Consider the following 13627-nt stretch of genomic DNA (forward strand, 5'->3'; position numbering starts at 1 on the left):
CAGGTCTCAGTCTTGCTACTGTCTGACCTAACAGTACAATGAACTATTTTGTTTCCAGGATACTCCTAGCCTATGCTCCAACCTAGCAGGCAACAGGTTTACACATTATCAGAACTGCTTCTCAGAAAACAGATTCCTTAGCCTCTTTGGCATGGGGCCCTGAGACTTTGCATGTTTAACCAGTTCTGGGTGACACTGGCCCTGCTGTGCCTAACCCTGTGAACAGCACTGGCCTAGCCAGGGCCAGTTTAGGACTGCAAACGAAACCTTTTTCTCTCTCCTGGGCCTGCTAAGAGGGGCAGCCAGGCAAGAAAGCAGAAAGGCCGTCTGACTGGCCCAGGGAGACCTCGGAAACCCACCAGCCACCCCTGTGGATTGAGGCCAGCCTGCTGTCTCTAACGCTTACGTATCTTACAGAAAAGTAGGAAGAGCTTCAGTAAATGGGAGAAGGAAACATCCCAGGCTCATCTGTTCTTTCTGCTCGCTGCTTATCCTCACCTGTAACACGTCTGCCCCCGTGCTCCTGTGATTAGACGGGCAGGGCATTAGGTGTAACACCGAGGTTCTGAACCTCCCAGGGAAAATGCCCAGGGTATCTCACTATAGTCCTCCACCCTTACTTAGCTTCAGATACTTTACATGAGACTTAGCAACACCTCCCACTAGTGAAACACTATTTCCCGTCTTTTGGCTTCTAGTTTCCCCGTGTGGTTTGTTTATGCACCAGACGAGTGTATCCGGACTTTCGCAGGCCTTGCCCTTCATTCGTATTCTGCCCTGCTTCTGCCACCTGCAGGAAATGAACACACTCGTCCCAAGCAGGGCAAGACCGGCAGCAGCAGGCCTGGCCCCAGCTGGCGCAGGACTGACTAGCTAGCAGCCAGGCATGCTAGATTCATGAGGTGTCTTGGCCCCAGCTAGCCTTCAGCTTTGCGAGCTGAATCAACTAAACGTTTTGCTGGGATAGCACTGAACTCAGCCAGCAATTTTCTGTGCAATATCATGGGTGCCTTTCCCTTTTTATAAATGGAGACTACTCATTCTGGAGAAGAGAGGTCAGCATAAGGAGGATGTACCTGTGTCCTGGGAGATTTATAGCTGAGGAGAGGTATGGGGTCTCGGGATGCAGAACTGTACCTCAGAAGTTAGCAGAGGCCCCACTGGTGAGAAGAGGAACTTGGAAATATGACGAAAAGGGGAAAAAAGTAGAGGCTTACCCTGCAGGAACTCTTGGCCTCCCAGACTCAAGGCCATCCGGCGGCTCCCCTGGTCATATGTCACTCCGGGACATGTACCATTGGCCTGAGTATCAACGGCATCCCTCCAGTCATTGATGTGGCAAACCAGAATGTCAGGAGAGCTGAGAAGTCCACAGATAGTGGGCCCTGTCAGAGAGGAGAGGCCAGTGTGAAGGAAACCATTGGGGCCCTGCATAGCTTTCCTGTTTTCTGAGAGCCCGGACAATTCCCGAGGATGGGAGAGGGACACTGGGGTACTGGAGTCTGCTTTCAAATCTCGTTCTGAAGATGGCCTCAGAGGTCCTTATGTGGCACTGATACACTACACAGGGAGAGTGTACCAGCTGTGGACTTCATCGTCTGGTCACACGGGGGGTGAGGTGCTACTGGAGAGTCAGTGTTCACAAGAAGCACACAGAAGAATCTGGTGTAGAGCCAGATTCAAGAGTCACTGACCTCATTGGATACCCTAATTTCACAGAGGGGGACACTGAGACACCACAAAAGGAGAAGCGGTTTTTCTTTCTAGTGTCTGAGCAATAGTGAAAGAGTGGAGGCAGCCGAAGCCCCACTAAGGAGCAGACTGGGTTGGAGAGAGAGAGAGAGAGAGAGAGAGAGAGAGAGAGAGAGAGAGAGAGAGAGAGAGAAGAGAATCAGAATATGCAGGCAGAAGCTGGTGCTCTTGTTCTCCGACCCCCAGTTCAGAAGGAAATCAAACAGCTTCCTCTACTAGCACTACATGTCCCTGTGTTACTCATGTTCCTGTGTGGTAGGGACTTGTTACTTGCTGGTCACACCCTCCAGCTCCAGTGACACTTGAACCTCAGGTCATGGGAGCCCCCAAGTCCCTCTTCCCAGTATCCCCCACTTCAATCAATGCAGGTTTCAAGCATCATGAATCGTCACTAACTGCTTTCTATTGAAAACATAGCCATTCACTGGGAGCTGGAGGTAAGAAGCCAGAGGAGGTAGGAGGTGGCTGGCAGCTTTCGTGAGGGGCAGCTAGGAGGGGAGAGGGAAAGGAGGGATTTAAAAGAAAGCTAAATGACTTTGCAGGCTGTGGTGGAGGATGTAGCGGGATTCTGTTTCCAGACCTCAGTAGGTCTAGCCAAAGCCCTCTAAATTAAAACTCCCAACCACCCACAGGACCGGATGAGTCTGGAAAGACAGCCAGGTGGTTTAGGCAGGACCCAAGGGCCCAGTTTCTGGCACTGCATTTGTGGGTAGGGGTAGGTAAGATGTTGGGTTCAGGGTAATTCACAGCTCACTAATTAGACTTGGAGGGAACAGCCAGCAGGCTGCCAACCACTGTGTCGTGGAAAACAGGGCTTGGAAGGCTCACTGCTCCACAGAACAAAATGATCCTTCATATATGATCCTAGGGAAAATGAAGTCAGTGTTTCCACATGGAATAATCACGTGGTCTGGTGAGTAACACAGCATCTGGAGAAACTGGTGCCCACAGAAGACATGTTTATCTCAAGGAGGCAACCTGGCTTTGAAGGCAGACTTTCCAAATGGGTGTGCAGGAAGACATGTGTTGATGCCCACATCGGGGGCACTGAATGGTTTGCCCATCTAAACACTAACGTGAACCCACATTGTATAATTGTAGGTCTAAGGCCAGGACAGTTAGGAATGAAGTTGTTCTAACCATCTTTTCAACAAAACAGTCTCGTTCCGGGCCTGAGAAAGCAGCTTCCTTAGTAAAGCGCTTGCTTTGCATGCATAAAGGCCAGGGGTCAGTCCCTGGTACCATAAGCATTACATGCCTATTGGAGCATGCCTGTAACACCAGCACTAAAGACGTGGGAAGAGGAAGGTCACAAGTTCAAAGTCATCCTTGGCTACCTAGAAAAATTTCAACTTGGGATAATCAAGACCCTGTTCCAATGAAAATGACAAAACCAACCAGTTTCATTCTTACCACTACTGACCACAAGGAACTCAGCTGGGCACCTTCCAATGGATGTTTCCTGGAGCTGAAGCAGCATGAGGGACAGTCAAGGCTCCCTGCATGCACTGCCCTCCCTCGTTCGGTTACCTTTAGAAGCCCTGGGTCTCTTTCTCCCTGCCTAGTGGCTCTACCTTTCTTCCAAGTATTCACCAGGGTCTGACACACTGCACATCTTCTCACCCATCACCTTTTGTCTCCCCAGAATTCTCACCTGCACTCAAACCTTTTATTTTTTATTTTAAAAAAAGACAGGGTCTAATGTATCCTAGGCAGCCCTCTATATCAATGACTTTGAACTTCTAATTCCCTTCCTCCACCTCCTTAGTAGGATTGCAGGTGTGCACTTCCAAACCTGGCTTTATGTGGTGCTAATCATGGAGACCAGAGCCACATGCATACATGACAATCATTCTAATAACTGAGCCACATCCCCTGCCCTAGTCCCACAATGTCCGATGTCACCAGGTGGTTTCTGTCTTCTGTTCACTCTGAGGCTACTGCTTATCCTCTTTCATCCACGCGGCCCCTCTGGGCCCTGGAGCTTTGCATCCAAGATGAGCCACATTCTGTAAATGTCTCAAATGTGTGTCAAGTCCAGGCGGACTCCTGAGCTCTCTAAGTCTCCCTCTGAGGCCGTGCGATAGATAACCTGGTGTTTCTGCTATTCATTACTGACTACAGAGCCAAATCCCACCAGGAGAGCCAGCCACAAACCTCTTCTTTCCATCCCCAGAGTCCTCTTGAATTTGCCTTATTTTCCTCACCCCACTGCGACCACCCTAGTCCAGGCCACCCGGTCTTCTGCATAGCTTCTCACCTTCTTGACCCCTCCACACCCAAGTGAACATCATCTGTCACTTTTTCTACACTTCAATCAGAGTGCTGGCTTCAAAGGCAAATGTGACCACAACCCTTACTGGCTTTAAGCCTTCCATGGCTCCCAGGTGTTCTCAAGATGAAAACGCTTGCTAGTGCAGCTGGAAAGGTTCCCTTGATGCGCCTTCTCCCTGCTGCTCCTTCCTAAGCCATGGTTGACAACTGCTTGTTCTCTCTGTTCTGGGGATCACAGCCAACCTGAAGTTCCTCCTCTTCATCATGAACTGACTTCTAACATACTCTCTTTCTTACTCTACCCAGGACTATCATAACCTCTTTGATTCACCAAGTTAACATATATACTCTATTTGAGACCTAAGGAAATCGTCACTTCTTCTCAGCATAGTCTCCAGGTGCCCCATACCCCTGGGTAGGCCCAGCCCTCCAGTCAGCCATACCTGCTTTGACCTGTGTGAGGATGAAGCTATCACAGCACGAGTCACGGTCGCAGGCAAGCAGACAGAAGAGGTGTGCGTCTGTCAGGTTGGCTCCCAAGGCTGAGAACACCACAGGGCTGTACAGCCCAGAGAGCACGTTTTGAAAACCTGTTGGTTCGAAGCTCTTCTGACCAGCTGCAGTGGATTCATGCCCTAAAGAGAGGCAGAAAGAGTCTGAAAAGACCTCAGAACCCTGTGGGGTTGAGCAGAGCTCTCTGATCTCAATCAAGTCACTGAGTATGGCCCATGTGTGCGGGGAACACTGTGCAACCAAGACAGGATTCTCTCTGAGCATGAAACCTCTGTACATAGAGAGGATATGACTGCCACACATGGACCTCAAAGCCATTTACCTGGACCATACACATTATACCTGTGAATATCAGCACACCTAGAAAACTGCATGTGCTGTTCCTTTGATTATTCTGATGTGGCAACAATGTCTGCATAGACACTGCACCCCATACTATCTCATTTCTTATTTATTGCTTCATGTATGTAACATAGATAAGCCTGAACACATGGCAGCGGCAGACAAGGAAACTAGGCTGCCATCATTCAGAAGTCACAATGGATGCTAGCTCCTCCATCCTGTTATACCAAACATCGACAGAGGAGCTTAGAGTAGAAAGGCAGCTGCAGGCTAAGGGGTCTAGCCTCTTGCTTTCAGCCTGCCTTAGGTTCTTACTTCCAAAGTCCCTAACACACGACGCTTCACTATGTGACCTACCATCACTCAGCCCCTGCTGACACCTGCTTTTCAAGCTGCTTTCCCCACTGTCCAAAACAGCTGTTTCTAAGGAACTCAGCACACCTTTTTCTGTCATTAAGCCATCGGCTAATTTAGCAGGGTCATATTGTCTCTGCTAACCCTCTGATTAAAAGTGGCTTGCTCTGGGGCTTGCCTGTTCCTAATTCTAGTTCTCCTTAGAGCACCAATCTATACAGTGTGAGTGTGTTGCCTTATTCTTGTGCTCATGCTATTCTGAGGAGAGAGCCTTAGTCTGTGATGTGAATTGGTGTCCCTGGTCTACAGCAGGTTCAGGTGGCAGAGGTGTCCATGCTTTTCCTGTACTGACTTCCAGTAGCCCAGCGGCTGTCCAGGCCTACACTGACTCTCATTTCTAGAGACACTGCAGAGGCTTTTGGCCCAGCCTCAGATTCTGAAGGTCCCAAGGGAAGACCCTGATGGCTCCTTACTACACAAATGCCAGGATCCTCTGGGCCTCTGCTTCCTCGCCTACACGCAGGCCTAAGAACCCTTCTCCTCACAGACATTGAATGGAGACAAACTGCATAGAAAAGAGCTATGCAATGATCCCAGGGCTAGCAGATGCCCAACAGGTGTTGTACACTCTCCAAAATGCCAGCATCTCTTCCCTCCAAGCATGGACCCATTCAGCCCCATCTGCTTCCTACCCCATGGAAAGTTGCTACCATCCCGCAGTGGAGCCCAGGTCCCCTTAAAGGAGACATCCTGTTTGTCACCTTAGGACTTGCCACTCCTCCTCTGCATTTACGCCCTGCTTGGGCCTTTAGAAAAGACTCCACACCCCCACTGTATTTAAGCTATGGGAGAAAATGTTCACACATCAGCTCCCAGATACATGCACCATGAGCTTCCAGCCAGACGTCACTGTCTGAACATCGATTTCATTAGATCAGAGCTATGCTGCCACCGCCATCTGAAGGCACAGTGGTGCCCTGTGACTGCTGATTGCCCTTTTCATTGCCTAGGTTCTCAGGCTGCAGTTCTACTGGCCAGCACTTCCTGGTGCCAAGGCCAGAGTTAAGGCTGACCTGGATGTCCTTCACATAGGGCACATGTCACAGAAGACTCTCAATTGCTGTACAATAGGCTTCCTCCTAGTTTTTGAGTATCACTCGCAATGCCATCTCTTCTAGAGCCCCCCTCCCCTGACTGCTAAAGTTGTACATGTTCACTTTGGTCCCATCTCTCCTCCTCACTCTGAGAACATCACATGCTACAAAATGTTCTCCTCACTGAATTCATTCTCTCTCGTTCAGTGTTATGTTCTGCTCACAGTTTTAGCCACTGGGTCACTCACTAAAGCCCATATAGTCCTCTGAGGCCTAGTGAGAAGTTCAGGACACGGCAAGGCTATATGCTCTATACAGCTGTTGTGTTCTCCACAATAGAGAAGGTCCCAGTGATCATATGTGAAGGATGTTTCACCCGGATGTAGTGGGTAGTTGGATGCATCCCCTTTCCAGATCTCGTCTTTTGTTTGAGGGCTGGGCTAGCCCATAACAGGAGTTTCTTAGCATTGGTTTCCTGTGATGCTAAGGATCGCATGCTCCTCTCACAGGTTGCAGGACCATAGACCTCAACTGGGTAAGGAGCAGGAGATGTTGGACATTGTATAAAACTGGGAGTTTCTAACCCCCCCTCTTTTGGTTCCATCACACAAGTGACTTAGGGTGAGGGGTGGAACTGGACAACAAGGCCCTTAGCGAGTGAGGACTGTTTAGAACATGTGTTATTTCCTCCTGTATTATTAGCATGCTGAAAAAAAGAACTGAGCTTAAAGTAGAAGTGGGAAATAGTCTGATCGGAGGTGGAGTAAACACAGGAGGTTGAGTCCAGCTGCCTACCACTTCCAGTACAGCGGGAACACATCTTGGCTTTAAACAGACAGAAAGCAAAATAAAGCACCGAGCCAATTTCTGCCCTAGGTTGAGTTTGACTGCAAAAAAGGTTCTCACTTTCCCTTGTAATCCAAATATAAACTTCCAGGAGACAGGAGGAGGCACAGAGCAACAAGCACTTAAACATAATTGTATTTTTAAGTGTGATAAAAGGCTAAATTACAGTTTTCAAGGGACATTTTTAGCTAGGGTTGCCTTATTTGCTTTGGCTTTTATTGGTAGAATAAAGCAATCTCTAAGCTTTGTTACACTTAAAAATGGATGTTAGGAACACAGTTACACATTGAGGCAGAAGCTGTAGCAGCCCTGGTTGTAGGTCAGAGAAAGCCAACACAAAGGATGCTGGTACTGCAGACATGCCCTGTTCCATCGGGACAGGGATGTGAGGGAGAAAATACCGTGCTTGTCCTTGCACAGGATGAAGGATGCTGTAGGGTCAGCTGAGGCTGTGACCTGCCCATCTAATGCCAGCTGCTTCCAGCTCAAGGCTGAAGCTTCAGCGTGCTCTAGTCCATGTGCCTAGAGCTGCAGTCCTCAGAGAACCCCACCTCACTCATCTCCACCCTCAAAACCCAAGTCCTGCCTCCATTACCTGCCTTCTGGTCATCAGCCAACAGGCATTCTCACTTTTCCAGTTCTTGCCAAGCAGTGTTTCCAGGGGTAACAAGGGCTACCTCATTGAACCTTCCTGACACTCAGATCTCACTGCTATAAACATTAAAGTCTAGACTATCTGGGAAGATTCCAGAGATCAAACAGCTAGCCCTGTGAGGGTTCAGTACACACAGCTGCCTCCAAGGTAGAAATCAGACATGGAAGTCAGAAATCTTGCCTCTCAGAACCACTGGAAAGCTATAGTCCAGAAAACAGGACTGGGGAAGGAGCCACAGGCCACAGAACCCAGCTGCATACTGCTGGCCCCTCTCTGACATTGCAGATGAGAAGCAGGGGGTAAACAAGGCAGGACAGAGGGGTGCAGGCCACAGGACACTAGAGACATTTGCTATTCACCCCTCCCATACTTCCAGGGTCCCGGGCTTTCCTCCTGCTATCCCTGTGCTATTTTAAGAATGCTGAGGCCCCAGCACAGCTCTTCAGGAACAGACAGAGAGACTGTGAAGAGCCGGCAAGATAGCTCAGTAGGCGAAGGCTCTTGCTGCCAAGGCTGCCAGCCTACATTTGCTCTCTAAAACCCATATGGTGGAAAGAGAAAATGACTTCCTCAAGTTGTTCTTTGACTGCCACATGCATCCTGTGGTGTATGTGCGCCAACTTACACACACACACATGCACACACACACACACACACACAGAGAGAGAGAGAGAGAGAGAGAGAGAGAGAGAGAGAGAGAGAGAGAGAGAGAGGATAGGTAAGTAGGTAGAGAGATAGAAGATAGATGATGTAGATAGATTGATAGATAGATAGATAGATAGATAGATAGATAGATAGATAGATAGATAGAAAAAAGTCATTTTTTAAAGATACATGGAATATTAAAGGAAGTCTGTGTTTCTGAGGACTTTCAAGTTTCCATAAAGAAAAAGAAAAGATACATGGGAAAGTGAGATGTGGAACACACAGTAGAATATTTCTTGTTATTCACATGGTCCCAGACCTTGGAAAGTTATTAAGAACTTTATACCCCCACCTCCCCTCCCATCCAGATCCACCCCTTCTGTCTCTCATGGCGTCAGTCACCAGCATGCTCCACCTACCTTTCTTCATATACACAGCCAGAGAGCCCGCACCGCTAGCCCCCACTTTCACCTGGCACATAAGGCTCCTGAAGCTGGTTGCCTTGGAGTTGCCCACAGCATCTTGTTCCTGGAAGTGGACAATGGGCCCCATTATTATCCAGTATTCCCCATGGTTTACAGCAAGGCAGTTACATATTTACTAAACTATAAGCACAGTTATCTATCGAGGGGCTGCCAGGGAAGTTCATGGGGATGTCTGGTTCTAGGTCTTCCAGCTTTATTAGAGGGGCACCGTGGGAGCAGCAAACTCTCCCATCAACTGTGCTGGCAGCTGCAAAAGACATACAGCTGGTGAAGAGTCTGTGACAGGGGTGAGGGGGTGGATTCTGTAGAGAAGCAGGACCTAGGAGAGCCTCCCAGAAAAACTGAATAGGAAAGGGGCTCTAATTGGAGACCAGGAACTCTTTCCAGTGAGATGGGCAGTGGGTGGAGTGGGGAGGTGGGAGGAGCCTGCTCAGGGGAAGCCTGGCAGGTGCACAGTCTGTCCACAGGTGGGTTCTGAGGCTTGGGAAGGTGAGTCAGACTCCAGTGCACCTCCCATTCTTGGTCATCTTTGATCTCTTTCCTGATTGGTTTTCAACCATTCTGCCAGGTGGGTGGGTGGGACAAAGCTGACCACACTCATCTGTGGTTTGTTCCAGGATTTTGCCAGCCATGGAGTTTCACGTGAGGGCTCTTTAGGGCAGAGACTAAGTACAGGCTACTTGAAAGCACTGTCTCTTCATGCTTTCTTACAGAAGAGACCAAGGCCTGAGGAGGGAAGGGAGGGCCATTGAGGGCATAGAACGAAGGAACGGTGAAGACCTGAAAGGGATTGAGGTAGAGACCCAGCATGGTGAGAGCCTTTCTTATCCCTTTTTGTTTTACCTGCCTGGGCAGGAGTCAAGATGGACGTCTAGACTTGGGAGACTGAACTCCTGCACTATGGTTCCCAAATCTGAAAGGAGTTGGTGCTTCAGGGCCAGGAAGGCTCTGAGAGCAGCTAGGAATGGGGTCCTAACCCTCAAGGAGATGGACCAATCAGATGTAACTAACATCCAAGCCCCACTCCCGCCTTAGGACAGCACTGAGAGCCCAGCGAAACTTCCTGCTGGCCTAGCTAGAGACTGGGGAGGGTATAACGCTGACAGCAGCGATATCCGTTCATAGGAAAGCTCACAGCAGAAATTGTCCTCCAACCTCCATCCTCACAACCCTGCTGTGATATGGGTATATAGTCATTTATTACTGGGGGCGTGGTATCTGAAGGATCTAGAGACTAAATAGCAGAAAACAAGTTGGGGGGGGCTTATATTTCAATCTGAGTCCTGCCAGCATTTCATTTACATCAAACAAGCTGCTAAAACTCCAGGGTGGGGGAGCCCTCTCCAGGCACCTGGCGGGGCATCATGTGGGAACACTCTGACTCATGGGCACAGACAAGTGCTGTGTCCAGAGCCGGTGATGCTTTAAAGCAACCATGCACCTGGGTGTCCTAAACTGAACGCATTTGAAGTGGGTCATACATACTCACGCTGTGGACTGGCTACCACGATAAAAAGATGCAGACATGCAAAATGCATGAGGGAGTCGGGGAAGAAAAGAAGACTAATTGTGTCCACATACACACAAACTAAAAAAGGGTTACAATATGTAGACATTTCTAAGAGGACCCATGAAAATCTGGATAGTAAAGTGGAGACTTGCAACATCAGGCATTTAGGACCCTGGGACCTGGGACTTAATCTTGGCTGGATGCCCTTCTACCCTAATGCAACAGTACAACCTAAAACTTCTCATCTTCTAATAGCTTCCATTTGTAGAAACAGCAGTCTCATGTAGGTCTGATGGATGTCTAACCTTTTTATATTTCCAAAGCACAGTCACACTTGACTTCCACAAAGGAAGCAATGCTGTTGTCCAGAGCTCAGGAGTCAGATTGTATTTGGGGTTCTGGGCAATAACCCCTTAGCATGAGGATCTAAGCTGCCTGATGAGGTAAGCAATGGCAGAGGATGAGGTTTCTTCACACTGAGGCGCTGTCCTGATTGGTCAGATGCTATACTACTCCTGCTGTCACTTCCTTAGTCTCGCCGGCCCAGGACAGCTACAGTTCCCGAACTGACCATCTTTGACAATCTTCAGGCACGGGGTCACCTGATTGCCTCCACAGGAACACAAGGGCATGCTCAGCACAGAGGAAAAGGAGTAGAGCTCTCTGCGGCGACTTACCTGATCAGAAGTCACACAGGCAAAGTTGCTTCGTGTCCAAGAATAAAAGTCACACAAAACCTCTGGCCCCGTTGTGGATACTGTGAGGAAGCTGCAGGCCTCATCGTCTGCACAATCTGCAAGAACCATGGGAGAGTAACCCCTGGACTCTCAGATGATGCTGAGGATGGGACAGTCCCACAACCTGTTCTCACTTTCATCTCCTGTACATATCTCCACTATCCAAACACACACACACACACACACACACACACACACACACACACACTCACAGCATCCAAACACAAATACTCACATTGTACCCAAATACTAGAGGCATGGGAAATGACTTTCCTGGTTGAAGATATCCAAAGATCTGCTGGCACTGGTTGCCTTGGAGTGGGAGAGCCTGTCTTGCCCGACCTTCCTGACAAGGTCGTCTCACTCTAACTTCTGTTTATTGCTGTCCCCTTGCTTTAAGCACTGGGTTTCACCCTCTTGGATAAAGTATCTCCTGGTGCTCCCAAAGGACTTTGTCCTCTCTGCTAACCTCACTCCATATAATTCTATACCCCCTTTTCATTTGCCTGCTGCCTTGTCTTTCCAAACCAAGCTGTGTCACAGTGCGATGGTGCACACGGGTGCCTATGCAATACTCCGCAGGGACAAGCGACCCTCCAAGGTACCTACAAAGGCTGTTGTCCTGGTGTTGCCTCCTCATGTCTGCACAACTTTTCCCTTGGCACTGTCCATCCAGTCCCCACACACCACTCTTCTACAGATAATTTTGTTAGACCTCTAGTTCCTACCTTTGCGTTGTGTTCACAATACAAACAAGAGCATAGACTTAGCCTAAACAGAGATGTTATCCAAAGTAGATCCTTGTCCAGAGTGCCATTGGAAGAGGTATGTGGTCATGGCCACAAGTGCAACTTGTCTGCTATTGGAAGAGGTATGTGGTTGTGGCCACAATTGCAACTTTTTTTGTTATTGGAAGAGGTATGTGGCCACGGCCACACTTGTAAAATATCTGTTAGCCTGGGTTTGAATTTAAGACTTGTCACTTGCTAACTCCATTCCATTGAATGATCTCCTGACACTCTCAACACCTTCTTCTCACCCGTGCCTTGGGATCACTATGGGGTGGCTGTAGCGTGATAGATGCCCCTGTAGAGAGGCATGTTCAATGAGCAAAAGTTGCTACTCCTACCTCTCAGAACAGATTGCATATGTACGTGGTGATACACAGGAGGCTACATTTTTATTTTCCAACATTCAGTGCAACTTGTGGCAATTAGTAGATACGAGATAAACGGCAGAGAAGTTAGGAATTGCACAGATATTTAATAAATCAAGTTGCCTGTGTTTTTGACTAATTAAATTTTTCATCCCATTGAATAATGTGGTTTGCCCTGTCTCTCCATGTGTGCATTTCCTTATGGCTTACCTGCCAAACACTGTACCAGTGGGGAGTCAGCACCAGGGACTTTGGATTTGACTATCACAGGAGAATTGGCATCAAAGATCACCTTCGATTCTGGAACTTTCTCGAATTTCTGCATCACTGGAAATGAAACAGACCCATGAGACCCAAGCCTGAAGTGTATTGAGGACATTTTGCACATAGCTATTAGGTCAGGCTAGAGTCCTGTTAAGGTCAGGATGTCACTGAACCCATTCTCACCCTTGGTCACATATCTGTCTCACATGGTGCAATTGCCATAGAAAGGAGCTCCAGCCTGCTGCCTCACTCACAGTTCTCAGCAGTATAGCTCGCTGGTCTCCTTCTCCCACCCTATTCCCGGGAAGGAAAGGGAAGATCTCATGTTATAGTAGACTTTTCATCTCATCTCTTCTCATTGCTGACTGTTTTTTTTCCTGTCTAAGCAGCATCTCTGTCCCTGTCTTCGAATGCTAATTATACTACGTGATGATTACATTGAAATCATCCTTCCCTTAAAATAATCTGAGTTCTTTCTGAAGTGAGGTAAGCTATTTTTACAGGCCGAAGCAAACATGTGCACATGAGGTTTTGCAGATTTGGAGACGAGTCATGTGGCTCCTGCATTTTTTCAGACCGTATTTCCTTAAGTGATAGGTTGTCATCTGTGTCTCTAGCTACCATCAACACACTTGAGATCCATTTGGCGGGACTCACAGAGCCACCTGCTCAGGGAACTAGGCAAGTGAGGAGGAACAACAGACAAATTTCGGCAGCTTTGTGACTTGGAACACATTCCTCACAAAGGGTAGGAAGAGTTACAGTCAAGGAAAGAGAACTGTCTTCCAAATCACAAAAACTCCAGTGTGCCTGTACTGCAGGCCTCAATCAAAACACACAAATGTTATGTATAATCCCCTTAGCACACCCAGTCATCATTACAGACCTGAATGTAGGTGCTCATTATTATATATATACAATCCATTATAAACAAGTTTTGCATCTACATTGTTCTGTGTAGGTCAATACATCCATGTCTTTAATGAGGAAGCAGAAAACA

At 48.2% G+C, this 13627-nt stretch overlaps 1 protein-coding gene across 1 annotated transcript in view; it reads right to left on the reverse strand.

Moving 5' to 3' along the window:
* Tg (thyroglobulin) overlaps window positions 1–13627 on the reverse strand; it is a 182859-nt gene that overhangs the window by 123887 nt on the left and 45345 nt on the right. The window contains exons 23-27 of the mRNA XM_075960884.1: window positions 12574–12690; window positions 11148–11263; window positions 8895–9003; window positions 4470–4661; window positions 1218–1385 (exon numbers count right to left, since the gene is read on the reverse strand). Of these exons, the coding sequence (XP_075816999.1) occupies window positions 1218–1385; window positions 4470–4661; window positions 8895–9003; window positions 11148–11263; window positions 12574–12690 (702 nt within the window). The remainder of the gene's footprint in view (window positions 1–1217; window positions 1386–4469; window positions 4662–8894; window positions 9004–11147; window positions 11264–12573; window positions 12691–13627) is intronic.

This window comes from Microtus pennsylvanicus, chromosome 2 (assembly GCF_037038515.1).
Source record: "Microtus pennsylvanicus isolate mMicPen1 chromosome 2, mMicPen1.hap1, whole genome shotgun sequence".
Classification (NCBI taxonomy): Eukaryota; Metazoa; Chordata; class Mammalia; order Rodentia; family Cricetidae; genus Microtus; species Microtus pennsylvanicus.